We start from the raw sequence: 18,548 nt of genomic DNA, 5'->3' as shown, positions 1-18,548 counted from the left end.
AAGCATCCTAAATTATTTAGAAAAATTTATTTTGACATAAACAGATCAGTAAATAGCAAGAAAGTATTAAAATGAGCAACTTCTTACCACTTTTGCTTGTAAAAGCAGCAAAGCCAACCTTTCTTACCGCAGAACCTTCATGTACTGTTACTTTATACTTCCGGTAAGGCTTCAGGTTTGGCAGTGTGAATACCTGAAATGTTTATTGAATAAATTTGTTTTATTCTTAACATAATTAAAAAATAAAATATAATTTTTGGAGTCTCTTAACTGATTCAGAAGTTGGCAACAGCTAATTTGTTCAACTTTCTTGAACCAATTAAATCAAGCATTTCATCTCTATATTAAACAAACCAAATATTAATCACAATGTGTATAATTAAATATTTTAATTGAATTATACACTAAGTCAGTTGGTGTTCACCAACTGACTTAATGAATTTAACCAAATATCATTAAGTTGATGGGTGGTAGTAGCTTTGAATTTTATGGAACTACAGCCATAATGCACCATGCTCTGGATCCATAACTAGATTAAAATTTCAGCAAATATGAACAATTTTTTCCCCTTTTTATTCACATTGACATATTTGCAGGCTGCAAAATTAATCTGGTATAGATAGTACAGAGGATCTCCAGCTCTTAGTATGTATGAATGAATAGGTAATGTGCCCATGATCAATTTGGAGTTAAGCTGGTACTGCTTCTTGCCTTACTTTATGCAGACCAGATTCAACGTACCTTTTATATTCATTTAGATAAGGAACATACAAAGTGTGCTGAATCTGACTGGATATACTAAAGCCTTTAGCATACACAGTGAGTCACTATATATCACTTTTTTTATACTTTTGGACTTAACATAATTATAATCATGTTAAAATCTAATCAGATTTTCTATAGGTAATCAAAGACAATTTTATTACATATAATTTCAACTCTGTGTGGGGTGGGGGGTGGGGAGTTCTAATGAAAATATTTTTAGTGAACAGTGTTTTGGGAAGAGCACTGCAGAACCTACCATAAAATAACAAAAAATCAAAATGAGTTACATGCAAGGAGATTCTTCCTCTAATTTTGAGATATATACACTCCATAGCAGAAATAGAAACTTTAAAGTTCAGGTTTAGATCTGTTTTAAGTTTTTACTAAGCTATCAAGTGGTTTATTGGCACGTAGACATGCTGTACAGGTTCCCTCATTTCAAGACAAATATTGGTAACCAAGTAGAACTATTGAGGCATGGATTAAATTTTATCATGCATACTGCAATGTTAATTGTTTGTGTTAAACAGCTAGAGATGCTTCTAGCTATAGTCTGTGGACATTCTAGGCATAATGGGGATCCATAATTTAGTTTGAACTGATTGGGTGCTAAATACAGCTTCAGAAGAGCAAATCTGCCAGTTCCCTATGTAACTGAGGCCAACTTTTAATATATTCTTTTTTTTTTTTTTGTGCATTTGGTTGAAATGTGTTCCAGGAAGATTAGCTTTTTAACTAGAGTAATTCCTAAGAATTTTACACTTTGTTTAATAGGAATAATTTCTTCACTGAATTTCAATTCAGAGTATTTTTTTTTTTGGGGTTGTCATTCTGAAAACTCAATAACCAACACTATTTATGGCTCTTTATAGGGTCTTTCAATTCCTCTCATTTTATATGAGTGATAGAAAATACTGATCTGTGTAAATGGCATTTTAGTCTATGGTTGTTTGTTGACTATGCATCATTCGCATTAGTAGAGGCATATGATGCAAGAAAGCAAGCTTATTCAGCATCAGCTAAAAAAAAAAAAAAAAAACACACACCACTCCCATTTCACCCCTCCGTTCGTTCGAAATACCTGTCCAGTTGAGCTTTAAATTTGTTTAGGCTATCAACTTCAACAACAAGTGATGGAAGTCTGTTCCACCAACCAACCACCCGCTGGCCAAAGGCAAATTTCCACACATCTATCCGACATCCGTCCTTCCTCAATTTGAATTTATGCCCTCTGAGGTGATTATTCTGAGCAAGATGAAGAATCCCATTGGCATTGAGCATGCTCAAACCATTCAAAGCCTTATACACCTCTATCAGATCACCTCGCCGGTGCCTAGTCTCCAGACTGTAATTTGCAAAACTTAAACCTTTCTTCGTAAGAGCAACCCTTTGTTCCATTCACTAATCTTGTTGCCCTTCTCTGTACCCGTTCCAGTAGCTCTACATCCTTCTTGAAATGAGGCCTCCAGACCTGTATACAGTACTCAAGATGTGGCCTAACCATTGCCTTATACAAGGGAATAATCATCTCCTTATCCCTGCTAGAAGAATTCCTGTATATCATTGACAAGACACCATGAGCTACTCTTGCAGCTCGTCTGCACTGCTCAGAGAATTTCATATCTGCCTGCACAATTACCCCCCCGTCCTTTTCATTCTCCACCACTGTCAGTGTAGTACCGCAGAGTTGATACGTTGCTCTGGGGTTACTGTTTCCCATATGTAGTACTTTACATTTGTCAAAGTTCATTTGTCACCTCTCAGCCCATCTGTTCAACCTTTCCAGATCCTGTTGCAGCAGCATAGCTTCAGTAGTGTCCTTAACAACCCTGCCAAACTTTGTATCATCTGCAAACTTGGACATTAAACTTGATATCCCATCATCAACATCATTCATAAACACCGAAAACAACAACGGACCCAACACTGAACCCTGAGGAACTCCACTAATAACGTTGGTCCACGTTGAGCAGTGTCCATTGATTACCACTCTGTCTTCTGCCACTCAACCATCCCCTTATCCATAGCAGCAATTTGCCTCCAATGCCACACTGCTCCAATTTGTGCAGCAGTCTTCCATGTGCAACAGTATCAAAAGCCTTTCTAAGATCCAAATATATAATATCAAAGTTATTCCCTGCATCCAGTTCTTTTGTGACTACATCATAGTATCCAATCAAATTGGTCAGGCAAGACCTGCCCTTAACAAAACCATGCTGCGTCTGAGCTATAACTGAAATCTTGTCTAGATGATCCTGCAGTGCTTCTTTAACCAGTGCCTCCATTAATTTACCTGGAACAGAAGTTAAACTAACAGGTCTATAATTACTTGTCAGCCTTTGATCCTCCTTTGTGAACTGGGGTTACATTTGCACATCTCCAGTCTATGGGTACCTCCCCTGAGTCCAAAGAAGCTCTCATAATTATGGCTAGGGGTTTGCTTACTTCCTTTGCTGCCTCCTTTAATATAACTGGATAGATCCCATCCACCCCAGGTGCCTTTTTTATGTTTATCCTCAACAATCTCTCCTCCACTTTCCTCTCAGTTATTACAAAATCATCCAGCTCACTGCCAATGTTTACTTTACCTACATCATTCTCCTTCCTGAATAACTCCTCATGCGTGAATGTAGATGCAAAATACTCGTTTAGATTGTTAGCCACCTGAGCAGGATCCTCAACTGTTGAACCATCAATATCCAGTGGACCAATCTGATTCATCCCTTTCCTTCTTGAGTTTAAATATGTAAAGAACTCTTTTCTGTTTATCTTTGCATCCTTTGCCAAGGATTTTTTGTAGTCTGCCTTTGCCTGCCTAATCTCCTTTGTGACTTGTTTACAGACCAAGTTATATCTATCATAGGCTTCCATGTCACCCATTAATTTGTATGTATCCCATGCATTTTTCTTCTCTGCCACATGTCTCATTAGTTCATCTGACAACCATTTAGGCCTAAACCTTGAACAATATTTCTTAGTTGGTATGTAAAGCCTGGTAGCCTCCAAGATTAGTTCCTTGAATGCTTCCCATTTTGAGTTTGCTGTTGGTAACATCATCAGTTGGTCCCACTGTATAGAATTTAAATACTGTCTCAGACCATCATAGTCGCCTTTACGAAAACAAAAACCCTTCCCTTTACCTCTGATGGTAGTTACCTCCTTGAGTAAATCCCACTTCAACACACTGTGATCACTGCCACCTAGTGGTTCATTTATCTGCAGATTCTTAATGCATGAAGAATCACTACTGATAATCAGATCAAGAGTATTGCTCCCTCTTGTTGCCTCACGAACATGCTGATGTAGAAAACAATCATCCAATAAATCCACAAAAGCCTTGCTAGTGTGCGAGTGACCAACCCACAAATTCCAGTCAATATCTGGGAAATTAAAATCCCCCATTATAAGACTCTGATTTACTGGCCCACTATTTCCTTGTACAATATCTTATTATACTCAGAGTCATTAGGCCTATAGCACACTCCTACTCTCAATTTTGATTTCCCTATGCTTATGTCACACCAAACTGACTTGACACTGCCCTGTCCATCGATGTCGACTGGCTTCACTTCCTTGGACTTTGTTTCTTAACTAATAGCATAACCCCTCCTCCCCTCCTGTCCTGTCTATCCTTTCTATACACATTGTATTCCCCAAATTCCAGTTCTGCATTACTTATATCTGTGACACCACGTCTCTGATATCCCAACAATATCTGCCTTTGATGTTTTGAGCAATACCTCAAATTCATCAAATTTATTTACCAAACTCCTAGCACTGGTGTACACGCAGGTATACATGCACCTGTTTCTATTCTTAGCTACCCTAACACAACCTATGTGTTTACTTGTACTGCAATGACTCCCAGCAGTCTCTGAAATATCCTGCATCTTGTTTTTCAGGCTTCTGCTCATTTCAATAGAAGCAGTGCAAGAATCACTTCCACCTCTGCCAGTGGCTACTGTTAATCTATTAGTCCTTGTATCCCCCCCAACTAGCAGTTTTCCGACCCACCTAACATTGCCTCGACAGCATCAGTAAAGATTCTTGCACCCTTTCTATTTAAGTGTATCCCATCCCTGTAGAAGCAATCTCTCCTGTTAACAAGTACAGTCCAGGCTGAAAAAAAAAATTCTACCACTTGAGCCTTGCACAATCCCTCCAGGGCCGAATTGATCGACAAGGCTCTCATCATATACTCCCTCCTATCGTGTCTGGGCAGAATTGCAGACACTTTCAAATTCAATCCTAATTCACGGCTTTTTTTCAACAGTGACCTGTACTTGCTAAGTAATTCCGCCGGTCTCCTACTCTTAATATCATTAGTGCCAACGTGTACAACTATATCACCCTTTGTGCCCTTAAAAGATGATATCCGCTCTACAACGTCATCAACCTTTGCCCCTGGCAGACATACCCTGGTCCTATTCCACCTATCCTTTTTACAAAGCATGTTCCCCGTTTCCCTGACAATAGTCACCAACAACTACTAGTTCCTGTGGGACCAGCGCATTCTGCCTAGGGGGCTGCCTCTGTGTTGCCTGATGACCAAGTGCAAGCTCTGGCGTTGATGTGGGCAGCTGAGAGCTTGATGGGCCCCTCAATTTATTTCCTTCGAGGGCATCCACCCTGTCCTTCAAGCTCTCATAAAGGCCCATAACAACGCTGAGTTGTCACCTGATTTCCTTGCACTCCTTACATCGTGCACACACAAAGACATCCCCCTTGGCAGTATCATGTCCCGTACCCGACTGCTCCGCAAACATCAAGCAAACAGTGCATTTTAAAAGACTGATTCAGAGGGCATTTATTCTGATTGCAAATAATGTAGCATTGGGACCATCCTTGCAGAAATACTTCCTGATGAAGTTCTGTGAGAAAGACAGAGGACTGTATTCGAACTAAGAAACTTTAGTTTAGTAGAAATTTTTTGATAAAGAGTGGAAGGTATAAGAGGGACATCACAATTTCAACACCATACAATCTTCAAGTTTTAGTGTGTACCCATGAACACCTAGTACTAGACTCATCTACTACATCATTGGCTAAATCTAAAAAATGTTTCAGAGTGAGTCAGAAAAATTAAGCTAATGTTCTCTGTTCCAAACAGAAGTGTTTCAGGATATTTCAATAGTGTTATGAAAAACATGTCTATTAAAATCACCCTGGAGGCATAAGGGAGAAAGTAATTAAAGAATGAGGTTGACTATGAATTCTTTAAAGAAAATTTATACAGACAGTTAACAGTAGTATACTGTTAACTGTCTGTATAAGGTGTTTTTTGTGACTAATGTTATATAAGCTTGCTTCCTTGCATCATCTGCCACTACTAATAACAGTAATAAGCTGAATGCTAAGAAATGTGGAGCTCAGATTAGCAGCACAAGAATGATTAGATTAATTACATATAATCTTAGTTATATGGATTATTTAATTTACATTAAATTAGGTGATCTGTGGCAGCTATTTTCAGACAGCCTTGTTATTATTATTAATTGCAATTCAATTATTTATTGTAATTAATGATTAACTTTAATCGTTGTTCATTGTAATTCAGCTATTATGCATTATTTATTATAATAAATTACTATCTAAAGCTATCTGGACATTAACATACCTCTACAGGCTTGACAATTGGAAAGTGTATTAAGGAAGTGTCAATGTTTCACTGTTTGTATTGAAGTGTTTTAAATTTAATTGTGGCATTTCAATAAAAATGACTTAATCCTTTAAGTGTTATCCTTAATTGCATCATTAATTCTTCCTCAAATCAATTTTAAATAGAGCAAATCTGTTGACTGAAGCATTACCTTAAACTGTTCTTCTGAGCAAATAAGAACCCTGTGACTTCCACTGAGATCTTTAGGTTTGCTCTGCTGCTGCTCAGCTTGTAGTGAGTCAGGTAGAGGATGACCCTTATGGTCAACAATTTGGATGGAAAGAACTGGTGCTCTGTGTTTCAACTGGATTTCTTTTCCTAATAAAGAAAAACAGTAATTAAGTTGAGATTATATGAAAATTTTTTTCTCTAACATCTATATTTTGCATACGTCTTTTGCTGAAGAAGGGGGTCGTTTACCCTGAAAGCTCCATACTTAGTTTTTAAAAATTGTCACTGGATATGCTGTATTGTTATTCTTTAATCATGGAATAACAAGTACCACAGGCCCATTTGATTTTTTTTTTTTTTAAATGAACCTTAGATGCATCTAGATTTTGATTCATTAAACTAAGATTTTGTAATGAAAATTAAATTCAATTCAAAATTGCATATTAATTATTGGCTGGATGAATAGTACACAAATGGATAAAATATGCTTTTGTTACAATATTTTTTATATTGTGAATTTACTAGCCTGGAAATATACAAGTATTTATTGTATGCATCTTAAAATTATAGTGTCAATGTTTGCCTTGGTTATGAGAAAAACTTGACAAAGAGAAAGGCTACTACAAAGCCTTGACAAAGAAAAACTACTACAATTACAAGCTCAAGGGCCCAACTATTAACTACTGAAGAAAAATGCAAGGATACCAGATAACACAAGTTATCATTTGACAATCTTCAAAAATGAAAAACAGCAAGCTAAATGTCATATATTGCATACAAAACATGAATACTACCATTTCAGATTAATAAATGAAAAGAATGGATTTAATGATAAAAGAGAAATGCTATCAAATATTATACAGGAATTTTAAATAGACTGGGAGAAGTAAAACTGAAATAGATAATTATGTAAGCACTAGTTCAATCTATGTAAACTTGTTACCTAAATATTGTTACATCCAATAATGTTGAGTCCTGTTCTGAATGTTTTAAAATCAAGAAAACAAGTAAAATGCTGAATAAAACTTAGACAAAACAAAACAAAAGTAATCCACAAAATGTGACCTTGATCAATGAAACCTGACAAACACAACTATTGAAAAATATGCAAGAATATGGAACAAATGCAAGTTAGTAGCCCAGCTGATTTCTGCAATATAGAAGTGTGGCAATGTTTTCATGGAAACATTCTTCAGTGATGGAAAATCTGAAATTATGTTACCCTTGAACTCTATTGCTGCTGGCTGCACTAGAAATTACAGTTCCTATAACACTATCTTTGACATGCAAGTCAAATTAAAACTTAAACAGATTTGTCACATTTTAACATTTCAAACTCAAGTTTCATGCAGTACAAACAGCCAACATTCTGTGGAACTTTTGTTAGTATTACTTTTTCCATTGTCATTCTAGCTTCAAGACAAGTCAATAAGGAAACCTAGTCTTTTCAATTTAGCTTTCTTTCCCCCTTTTCATTTCTCTCCCCCCCTTTTCATTCCTATCATCTTTTTGGCAGTCTCTTATCCTCCATTCTCTTTACATGTTCAAATCATCTCATTCTGTTCCTCTCAATTTTTTCTTGTAATCTTTATTCTCCCACTTTTTCCTGAATGCAATCTTTCACTCTTATTTCTTTTAGTCTTTCCATACACACACCTCTCAAACTTTATTTCCATTGCTTGCATTCTGATATCCTTCTACCTCGTTATCCATGATTCTGATCCATAGATTATTAGTGGTACATAATAATTTGGTACATGTTGAGCACCTTGTCAATCAATTTAGCCCCGGAGAGATTGTACCCCATGGGCAAGGCTCATGGGGTAGAATTTTTCCCAGCATGGCCTCTGCTTGTTAACAGGTGAGGCTGTTTTTACGGGGTTGGAATACACTTAAATAGAAGGGGTAGAAGAATATTTTCTGATGCTATTGAGACAGTGTTAGGTGTGTTGGAAAACTGATAGCTTGGGGGGATACAGAGACAGACAGACTAACCAGATTAACTGTCTGGTACTTCAATCCCTGTTGTGGGCCATCATGGAACAAGTTAATATGTAGGCTGTGTTAGAGTAGCTAAGGATAAGAACACTTGCATGTACACTAATACTAGGAGCATGGTAAATAAATTTGAACTTGAAGTACTGATTAAACCATCAAATGCAGATATTGTAATGATATCAGACTGTCACTCAGACATAAGGAATGCAGATTTTAAATATGAGGAGTACAATGTGTACAGAAAGGACAGTGTATAGTGTTAGAGGTCTTGTGGAACTGGTGGGGGGGGAGGGAATTTTCCACCCATAACTGATGCAACTTGGACATACTGATGGACCTCTTGCTTAGACTATGCACAAATTCAAATCAAGGAAGTACAGTTGCAGAACGGATGTATGGAAGTTTGCCTTTCGCTAGCAAGTGGTTGCTGCCTGATTGGAAGCTTATATGCTCATGAGCATATAATTTAACTTCCATTTGTTGCTGTGGAAGCTGATAACTTAAATTCAAGGAAGAACTGGACAAACTTTTGGAGTGAATGGATAGGTGAAATGGGATTTTTGGCCAATACTGTATAAGCTTGCTTTCTCGCATCATTTGTCACTACTGATGCTAATTCTTTATTTCCATGCCTAATCTTCCACCTTCATTAATGTCTGTTCCTCAATACATAAAATTGCTCACTTGTTTCAAGTGAACAATTTTATTTCTCTCCCCTAATAAAACTAATAAATTTCAAGTTATTAGTTACTAATTGTATTTTCCTTGTTACTTCCATACTAAAAACTATCCAAAATTGCATTTTTTATTACATGCTCCATTAAAATTATATTTATAGTTTTAATGGAGATATATTATATAATATTATTACATGTAATAATATAAAATTATATTTATATAATTTTAATGGAGCACATAATAAAAAATGCAAGTCTGATAGTTTAGTGTACAAGAAACAAGGAAAATTTAGTATTCCATCCCTTTAAAGAAGCAAAGTACAGCCTGCTTTACTCCAAGTTTACAGAGTGAACTTAATTTGCACAGTCAGCTTTATTTCCATTGTTATGAACATGTACTATGCCTTGGTTCAATCTTCTGGAACTTATTCTTTGGTAGTTAAATCTCTGGATAACATGTAACCATAACACTTCCCTTCCAATTTTCAGCATTTCATTTCACAAGAAATTTAAGATTTTTTTTTCCTTTAGACTTTATATTTTGGCTCTTTTCTCTAACTTGAGTCCACCACGCTGTTCTGAATTTACTATCTTCAAAGTCTTTCTATTGTCAATCTCTGTTCACAAATCTGAAATGTGAATTTTTCATATAGTCAAAATATTTCTGAGATTAATAGAAATGTCTTTCTGAAAAGTTCATGAAAATTGACTTAGTGGTGTTTGTTAAACAAGGTTACTGATGATTCTATTACAAGATAAGAAATCAAAATTAAGTATATAGAATAAATACCCCTTTTTATAGTTTGATTTGCAAAGCTATTGACTGAACAAGAAATGGAACCATGTCCTGCAATTAACTTTGCAGTGTAGCCTGTCTAGTCCAGAGAAATTGAAAAAAACTTAAAAAAGTGAGACCTGATATTTTATACAATTATAAACTTACCCAGCTGACAAGTTACAGGGTCTGAACTTCTTCCTTCAACTGTGGGTAGAGTGATTGTGAAAATGTAGACTGTTCCAGCATTTGTTCCTGCCCAGAGTGTAGGAGTAGTGATTACATCTATAAAGTATAAAATTACTGTTTTTAAAATAGTAAAAAAAAGCTTAATTTCCATTTAATTTAATTACTGTGCAATATTAATTTTTTTTAATTAAAAAAAAGTTTTATTTTTAACCTACATATAGTTATATATAATAATAAAAAATAAATTAGAAAAAACATTGACAGTGGCATAATGCCAAAGTTTTATTTGGCTTTTGAAGGCCCTGGTTGGGGATCTTCTGTTGAAGGCCATGGTTGAGAAGATTGCCTTTTTTGATCAAAAAAGCAAGTGTTGACTGCCTGGATTTCTTCCTTCTTTAAGAATTTCAAAATAAGGGCTCATTGTTGATATGACACCCCCTTTTAACTGTGGCACTCCTCTCCCAGTTGTGATCAATGTAACAGAACCATTAGTGAGGGACTCTACACTTGCAAGAATCCATTGTAGATCACTGGTCTTCATAATTTTAGAGGGTCTTCTTTCTCTCCCTCCTGCTGTTTGCGAAATTCTGCAACTAACCCTTCAAGGTCTTCATTTGAAAGAGTCTCTGCATGATTTTAAGAGCTCAGTTACATCTTCAATTGTAATTTCTTCTAACCCTACCTGCCTGCTGATTTTACTATAACATTCTGTTGTGGCTCAAATCGTCTGAAGTCATGCATGAAATCTTGGAGACGTTGACACCACACTATTTAGATAATTGACAGTCACTTCTTGCCAGGCTGCATTAATGTGACTGATGCCCTTTAAGACACCAAATGACTGCCAGTATTCTCCGATGACAATGTTGGACACATCTGTACCTTTTACCATTTCTGTAAATGTTTGCCATAGGTAATAAGCTTTAAAGGTGGCTATTACTCCCTGGATTGCAAAACTGATGTATTATCTGTGACTGGCTCAGATTATCCTCGATCATGTGAACAGTCAATGATACATAGTACATTATGATGCTGATAAATTGTTTGACGATTTTAAAACTTTGAATTTATAAAAAAAAAAATTCAAAAATAAATATTCATGGCCTTAAGACTATATTCAGTGACTAGCGCTATTTTGAATCGGCACAAATCAGACCGTTCAAAACAATGGCTACCTGTATATAAAATAGAATCTTACCAAAATAATTTTGAAAGGGGATTATTTAGAACTTTTTTGGCAAGGTTCAGCTTTGTTGAAGCTTACCAGTTTGAAAACTCATTGGTTAGTTAAAGTTCTTTGAATTTTTCTTGTTATATATGTGTGAAAAGTTCCTTGGAAAAAAAAAAAAAACTTACACTGACTGGCTGACTTGTTGGAGAGCTTTCAGAGAAAACAAGCTACTTCAGTAATAGTTACCACTTCAAGTGATCTTTGTGTATTTTATCTGTACATGTGTTTACAGACTGAACAGAAAAAATCTGTTTAGAGAGAAGCACATGAACAAACTTGTAAGTACATTTAAAAAAAGCTTTTAGAATCCTTCAGTCATTCATGAGATTTGTACTCCGACCTCTCAAAAAGAATGAGAAATCACAAACTCATAGTCAAAGCGTTTTTGCTGGAACATATTCTACTTACTGTGCAATTACAGATGTACTAACTGACCATGTTCTTCTCCATTATAAGTGGTAGATAAAGGATTTGGTTAAATGAGGGTTTGGTTTACTGCATTTACAGAGAATCCTTTATGGGGCAATAATGCACCAAGCAGTGAACTGGTTCACTTTTCAGGGGGGGGGGGGAAGAGTTACAAGCAACCCGCTCCTGCAACCAAAATTCATTAAAACTGTTTTTGTCTATGAGGGTAACTAAAAAATCTGGTATACAGAACTAGTAAAGACTTGAGACAAGCTATAGTCTGTGATAGCATTATGAGTCAACATTTGGCTTCTGTGGGGGAGAAGTTCAGTGGTGTTGTATGCAAGACAATATATTTAGAAGAGCTTTTGTATCTCTGATGCAATTTTGAATAAACAATACCACGTTCATATATATTTGATCATGTAAAACCTTATACCAAATCATGTAAAAGTTTTGAATACAGCACGAGCAAAAATTATAGGGATGATCAATGCATAACAAGTTTTGGTGCATTTTTAACATGGCAACTAGTTCTTAGAATTGCAACGTGTTCAGTTTTCACTAAGTGTGCTAATACATCACACGAAGCAAATTATTAACAATGTTTATTAAAAAGTTGCAGGCATATATGAATTTCTCTGAGCAGTGCAGACGGGCTGCAAGAGTAGCTCATGGAGTATTGTCAATGATATACAGGAATTTTTCCAGCAGGGATAAGGAGGTGATTATTCCATTGTATAAGGCAATGGTCAGGCCACACCTAGAGTACTGTATACAGGTCTGGAGGCCTCATTTCAAGAAGGATGTAGAGCTGCTGGAACGAGTACAGAGAAGGGCAACAAGATTAGTGAATGGAACAAAGGTGTGCTCTTACGAAGAAAGGCTTAAGTTTTGCAAATTACAGTGTCTGGAGACTAGGCACCAGCGAGGTGATCTGATAGGTGTATAAAGCCTTGAATGGTTTAAGCATGCTCAATGCTGATGGGATTCTTCCTCTAGCTCAGAAAAATCACCTGAGAGGGCATAAATTCAAATTGAGGAAAGACAGATGTAGGATAGACGTGCGGAAATTTGCCTTTAGCCAGCGGGTGGTTGGTGGTGGAACAGACTTCCATCCCTTGTGGTGGAGGTTGATAGCCTAAATAAGTTTAAGGCTCAGCTGGACAGGTATTTTGAATGAACAGAGGGGTAAAGTGGGTTTTTTTTTTTTTGGCTGATGCTGCATAAGCTTGCTTTCTTGCATCAAATGCCTCTACTAATGCTAATGCTAAGTTAGCATTGAGAATCTCACCGAATCTGTTCGTACACATTCAAGATGCACCAGCAATTTAACTGGTGTTTTAGCTAAGACTGCCTTGAGAATTAAAGTCTAAGTGCAATCAACTGGTTTCACCTTGTCAAAAGCTACTATCAGCTAGAAGTAAGCACTCACCCTTGCAGAAGTAAGATGGTTTTATTTTGTCGTCTATTTGTTTTAAAATGGAATCAATATTATAAAGAAACTTAATTCCTACCTACTACATCTAAACTGTTGAAAAAAGTAAATGATAGAAACCAACTACCAAATTTTGAACTTGGATGAATTTTAGCATTACTAGGAGGCATATGATGCAAGAAAGCTAGCTTATATAGCATCAGAAAAAAAAAAAACCTTCCCATTTCACCCATCCATTCCTTCAAAAGTGAATAGTTCAGCCTTTAAGTTATTTAAGCTGTAAAACTTCAACAGCAGATGGAATGTTCCAGCAATCAAGCACCCACTGGCTAAAGGCAAATTTCCACACATCTTATTCTACAACTATCTTTCCTCAATTTGAATTTATGCTCCCTCTGGCAAGTTGAATGACATTCAATTCATTTACAGTAAACATACATCTGCTTTAAATGAACGAGATTAAATCATCATTTGGAGATGAAAATATCTTCATGCCATTAATCAGTATCAAGTCTGAAGGGAGAACAATATTTATTTAGATGAAACCTGGTTAATGCTGGTCATACAAACACAAAAGTATGGGCAAGACTCAAACATGAAAGATGGGAGAAATTACTTTTTGAGAGGATTATCTACAGGGTTAAAGGCTGTTAGGAAAAGCTGGGAAATTTATATTGATAAACCCTAGAAGCAAACCAGTTTTGTTCCAGATGTGGAAATAAATTTTCATGACAACAGTAGCTCTAATGATTACCATAATGAAATGGGTGGCTCATGCTTTGAGAAATGGTTTGAAGAAAAATTAAGCAACATTCAGCCAAAAAGCATAACTGTACTAGACAATGCTCCATACAACTGTTTGCCCTGAGGTTATACTATTAAAACACACACAAGTTTCGTTAACATAAAAAAAATTTGGCATGGCCGTGATCCTTCACGTATCTCCATATCACTGTGAACTTGCAAAAAGACCAGGGTATGTCTGCCAGAGGCAAAGATTGAGGACGTAGAGCAGATATCTTTTAAGGGCACAAAAGGTGATATTGTTGTATACATTGGCACTAATGATATTAAGAGTAGAAGAACTGCAGAATTACTTAACAATTACAGGTCACTGCTGGAAAAAAAAAAAAAAGCAGTAAATCAGGGTTGAATTTGAAAGTGTCTGAAATTCTGCCCAGACACGATAGGAGGGAGTACATGAGAGCCTTGTCAACCAATTTGGCCCTGGAGAGATTGTGCAAGGCTCATGGGGTATAATTTTTCTCAGCCTGGTCTGTACTTGTTGACAGGAGAGACTGCTTCTACAGGGATGGGATATACTTAAATAGAAAGGGTGCACAAATATTTGCTGATGCCATCAAGGCAATGTTAGGTGGGTCGGAAAACTATCAGCTTGGGGGAGATACATGGACTAATAGATTAACAGTAACCGCTGGCAGAGGTGAAAGTGATTCTTGCACTGCTTCTATTGGAATCAGTAGCAGCCTGGAAAACAAGCAGCAGGGGATTTCAGAGACTGCTGGGAGTCATTGCGGTACAAGTAAACACATTGGCTGTGTTAGGGTAGCTAAAAATAGAGGTGCATGTATACTTGTGTGTACACCAATGCTAGGAGTTTAGTAAACAAATTTGATGTGTTGGTCAAAACATCAAAGGCAGATATTGTTGGGATACCAGAGACATGGTGTCACACAGATATAAGGAATGCAGAACTGGAATTTGCATTCCTTATATCTGTACAATGTCTACAGGAAGGATAAGAAAGGAGGAGGGGTTATGCTATTAGTTAAGAAACACAAAATCCAAGGAAGTACAGCCAGTTGACATGGCTGGACAGTGCAGTGTCCAGTCAGTTTGGTGTAACATAAGCACTGGGAAATCAAAATTGAGAGTAGGAGTGTTATAGGCCTAATGACTCTGATTAGTATAATAAACAACTGCACAGGGAAATAGTGGGCCAGTAAATCAGGGAGTCTTATAATGGGGTATTTTAATTTCCCAGATATTAACTGGAATTGGTGGGTTGGTCACTCACACTAGCAAGGCTTTTGTGGATTTATTGGATGATTGTTTTCTAAATCAGCATGTCTGGGAGCCAACTAGAGGGAGTAATACTCTTGATCTGATTATCACTAGTGATTTTTCATGCATCTACAGATAAAGGAAATTCATTCAATCTGCAGATAAAGGAACCACTAGGTAGCAGTGATCAAAATGTGCTGAAGTGTGATTTATTCAAAGAGGTAACTACCATCAGGAGTAAAGGGAAGAGTTTTTGCTTTGGTAAAGATGACTATGGAGGTCTGAGAGTATTTAAATTCTATACATTGGGACCAACTGATGTTACCAACAGCAAATTCAAAATGGGTAGCATTCAAAGAATTAATCTTTGAATGCTACTAGGCTTTTCATACCAACTAAGAAATACTGTTCAAGGTTTAGGCCTAAATGGATTTCAGATGAACTAATGAGACATGTGGCAGAGAAGATAAATGCATGGGATACATATAAATTAATTGGTGACATGGAAGCCTATGATAGATATAAGATGGTCTGTAACCAAGTCACAAAGGAGGTTAGGCAGGCAAAGGCAGATTACGAGAAATCTTTGCCAAAGTATGCAAAGAGTTCTTTACTTATGTAAATGCTAGAAGGAAGAGGATGAATCAGATTGGTCCACTGAATATCAGTGGTTCTTCAACTGTTGATGATCCTGCTCAGGTAGCTAACAAAATGAGTATTCTGCATCTACATTCATACACAAGTTATTCAGGGAGCGGAAAGCCAGAGGTGAATTAAACTCTGGCAGTGACTTTTTTTTTTTTTAGTTGTTGGCACATCAGCTTGCATATGGCCATATTGCATCTCCCAAAGTTTTTGCATTTTACTGTGATCCAAGCCAGACAGGAATCGAACCCGCAACCTTTGGGTTGCCAGGCAGGCACTTTACCTACCTGGCTAGCCCGGTCGGCACAGTGACCTAGATGTTGTAATAATTGAGAGCACAGTGGAGGAGAAATTGTTGAAGATAAATATAAGGCACCTTGGGTGGACCTTATCCATCCAGCTATATATTAAAGGAGGCAGCAAAGGAAGTAAGCAAACACTTAGCCAAATCCTTGGACTCAGGGGAGGTACATATGGACTGGAGATGTGCAAATATGTGACCCCAATTCACAGAGGATCAAAGAACAACAGAAGTAATTACAGACCTGTTAGTTAACTTCTGTTACAGGGAAATTAATGGAGGCACTGGTTAAAGAAGCACTGCAGGATCATCTAGAGAAGACTTCAGTTATAGCTCAGACATAGCATGGTTTTGTTAAGGGGCGTCTTGTCTGATCAATTTGATTGGATACTCTGTGGTCACAACTTTGATATCATATATTTGGATCTTAGAAAGGCTTTTGATACTGTTGCACATGGAAGACTGCTGCACAAATTGGAGCAGTGTGGCACTGAAGGCAAATTGCTGCTATGGATAAAGGGATGGTTGAGTGGGAGAAGACAGAGTGGTAATCAATGGATACTGCTTTTCGTGGCTTAAATGTTATTAGTGGAGTCCCTCAGGGTTCAGTGTTGGGTCCATTGTTTTCTCTATTTATTAATGATATTGATGATGGTATATCAGGCTTAATGTCCAAGTTTGCAGATGATACAAAGGTTGGGGGGGTTGTTAATGACACTTGTGACAGTACTCTGCTGCAACAGGATCTAGAAAAGTTGAGCAGATGGACTGAGAGGTGGCAACTGAAGTTTAACATTGACACATGTAAAGTACTGCATATGGGAAGCAGTAACCCTTTTCATTCTCTACCACTGTCAGTGTACTGACAGTGGTAGAGAATGAAAAGGATCTGGGGGTAATTGTGCAGGCAGATACGAAAGTATCTGCCTGCACAATTCTGAGCAGTGCAGGCAGTCTGCAAGAGTAGCTCATGGTGTCTTGTCAATGATATACAGGAATTTTTCTAGCAGGGATAAAGGAGGTGATTATCCCCTTGTACAAGGGAATGGTCAGGCCACATCTTGAGTACTCAGGCCTCAGTTTAGGAAGGATGTCGAGCTGCTGGAGCAAGTGCAGAGAAGGGCAGCAAGATTAGTGAATGGAACAAAGGGTTGCTCTTACAAAGAAAGGGCTTGAGTTTTGCAAATTAGTGTCTGGAGAATAGGCACCTGCAAGGTGATCTGATTGAGGTGTATAAAGCCTTGAATGGTTTGAGCATGCTCAATGCTGATGGGATTCTTCCTCAGGATAATCACCTGAGAGGGAATAAATTCAAATTGAGGAAAGACAGTTGTAGAAAAGATGTGCGGAAGTTTGCCTTTAGCCAACATGTGGTTGATTACTGGAATCAAACTTCCATCTGTCGTAGAAGTTGAATAGATTCAAGACAGAACTAGACAAACATTTGGAGTAATTGGATGGGTGAAATTAGTTTTTTTTTTTTGGCAGAGCCTTTACTAATGCTAACTTAATCCAACTAAACATATATGGAGTCAATTAAAGAATTGTCAGAACAGGTCATTTAAAATGGCAGAAGTTTAAAAAAAAAACCACATTTCAGATAGTGGCAAACTTTGGGCTACACTACCCAACATTCAACACATACTAAAGACAGAAAAATAAATGTGGACAGTTGACAGTATAACTGATAATGTCAATGAAGTTTTTTTTTTTTTTTTTATATTAGTATTTCAGATGACAGTGAATCTGGATCCTAGAAAATGGTTCAGCATATAGAGAAATTTCCCCATGAATGGTTTTTTGTTGCATGAACCAACAATAACAAAAAAAAAATATTGTTTGCTATACCAACATGTGAGGACAAACCCTATTAAACAAACTTAAATACAGTATAAGCAAGTAAAATGCAATTTTTACATCTTGATATTAAATTTGAATTTTTTTTTTCAGGCCTGTCTGGTCAGATTTTTAAAATCCGATCAAACAGGCCTGAATGGTCAACCCTTTGATGCAGAAATAGCCTTCCATGTACATTAATACATTTGAAACTAGGTAAATAGGATGCTTCCATAAACTCAACATCAACTCACATGCTGTTGCAAAGTATGATAATAAGGTCAAAATGGCAGAAAAAAAAATTCAAGGGAGAAAACTAATGACATCTGCTGTAAACAAAAAAATAATAAAAAAATAAAAATTAGAAAAATCTTTCCCTAATTTTATTGAAGGCATTTCTACCAAATATTTACCAATGTTTATTGAAACA

The 18,548-nt window shown here is 36.8% G+C and overlaps 1 protein-coding gene across 3 annotated transcripts in view; it reads right to left on the bottom strand.

Annotated features, from left to right (window-relative positions):
* The window catches only part of LOC150086374 (lethal(2) giant larvae protein homolog 1-like), a 242,693-nt gene that overhangs the window by 26,550 nt on the left and 197,595 nt on the right, over positions 1 to 18,548 (bottom strand). For all 3 annotated transcript variants that reach the window (XM_090372550.1, XM_090372551.1, XM_090372552.1), the window contains exons 18-20: positions 10,214 to 10,330; positions 6,576 to 6,742; positions 88 to 193 (exon numbers count right to left, since the gene is read on the bottom strand). In XM_090372550.1, the coding sequence (XP_090228676.1) occupies positions 88 to 193; positions 6,576 to 6,742; positions 10,214 to 10,330 (390 nt within the window). The remainder of the gene's footprint in view (positions 1 to 87; positions 194 to 6,575; positions 6,743 to 10,213; positions 10,331 to 18,548) is intronic.

Source organism: Mastigoproctus giganteus, chromosome 4 (genome assembly GCF_048544385.1).
Source record: "Mastigoproctus giganteus isolate SK-2022 chromosome 4, ASM4854438v1, whole genome shotgun sequence".
Lineage (NCBI taxonomy): Eukaryota > Metazoa > Arthropoda > Arachnida > Uropygi > Thelyphonidae > Mastigoproctus > Mastigoproctus giganteus.
Note: the sequence above shows the minus strand (reverse complement) of the source record. Positions and strands in the feature narration are given on the sequence as shown.